The 680-nt window shown below is 32.5% G+C and overlaps 1 protein-coding gene across 1 annotated transcript in view; it reads left to right on the forward strand.

Moving 5' to 3' along the window:
* The window catches only part of LOC107592161 (NIMA-related kinase 10), a gene marked incomplete at its 5' end in the record, with an annotated part of 18,081 nt that overhangs the window by 4,421 nt on the left and 12,980 nt on the right, over positions 1–680 (forward strand). Inside the window, 4 exons of the mRNA XM_016281563.1 lie at positions 15–46; positions 146–207; positions 308–382; positions 470–527. Of these exons, the coding sequence (XP_016137049.1) occupies positions 15–46; positions 146–207; positions 308–382; positions 470–527 (227 nt within the window). The remainder of the gene's footprint in view (positions 1–14; positions 47–145; positions 208–307; positions 383–469; positions 528–680) is intronic.

The following is a 680-nucleotide window of genomic DNA, read 5'->3' on the forward strand; positions in this document are numbered from 1 at the left end:
TTTTTTTTTTTTAGTGAGATTCACTCGAATGCACAAATATGGCCGTGTTCGAGATGACTTTTCCCGCAGTAGAATACATTCGGCATTGTCTTGCATTCTAGAAGTCACAACTAATGAAAGCACTAACTCCTATCCCTGTTCCCAGCATGCTGTGCAGCGATCACTGAGCTTGTTTTGGACGACACAACAGCACATAATGTGGTTCAGGTAGTCCGCTTCTCATTGTCTCATGCTTCTCTTGAATCGAAAACATCCATTTGTATTCATCTCGTATTTATGTATTCTACATGCTTTGATTCTGTTTTAGGAGAACGGTGTGTACATAATTGGCAAATTGATTTTGCCACAAAGCTTTAAAGATTCTCAGGCTAAATCTCTACAGGTATGTCAAATGGGATTTACAGTCTCGAGCAGGTTTAATATGAAAGATACAGTATTTATCACATAATAATTGAACTATTTTCTGAAGTGTTATGCTTTCAGGGCCCTACGGTTCCTTTTTAGTATGGAACGCAATAGACATCACTTTAAAAGGTATTTTTATTTTATTTTATAGAAATGTATTACATTTTTTATTTATTATTTCTGTATTTTATATTATATAGGTGGTTTATTTATTTATTTATATTATTGTATTTAAATGTATTTGTTTTTTGGTATCTAAATGAAATTATGAATTT

Source organism: Sinocyclocheilus grahami, unplaced genomic scaffold (genome assembly GCF_001515645.1).
Source record: "Sinocyclocheilus grahami isolate Dianchi unplaced genomic scaffold, SAMN03320097.WGS_v1.1 scaffold150.1, whole genome shotgun sequence".
Classification (NCBI taxonomy): domain Eukaryota; kingdom Metazoa; phylum Chordata; class Actinopteri; order Cypriniformes; family Cyprinidae; genus Sinocyclocheilus; species Sinocyclocheilus grahami.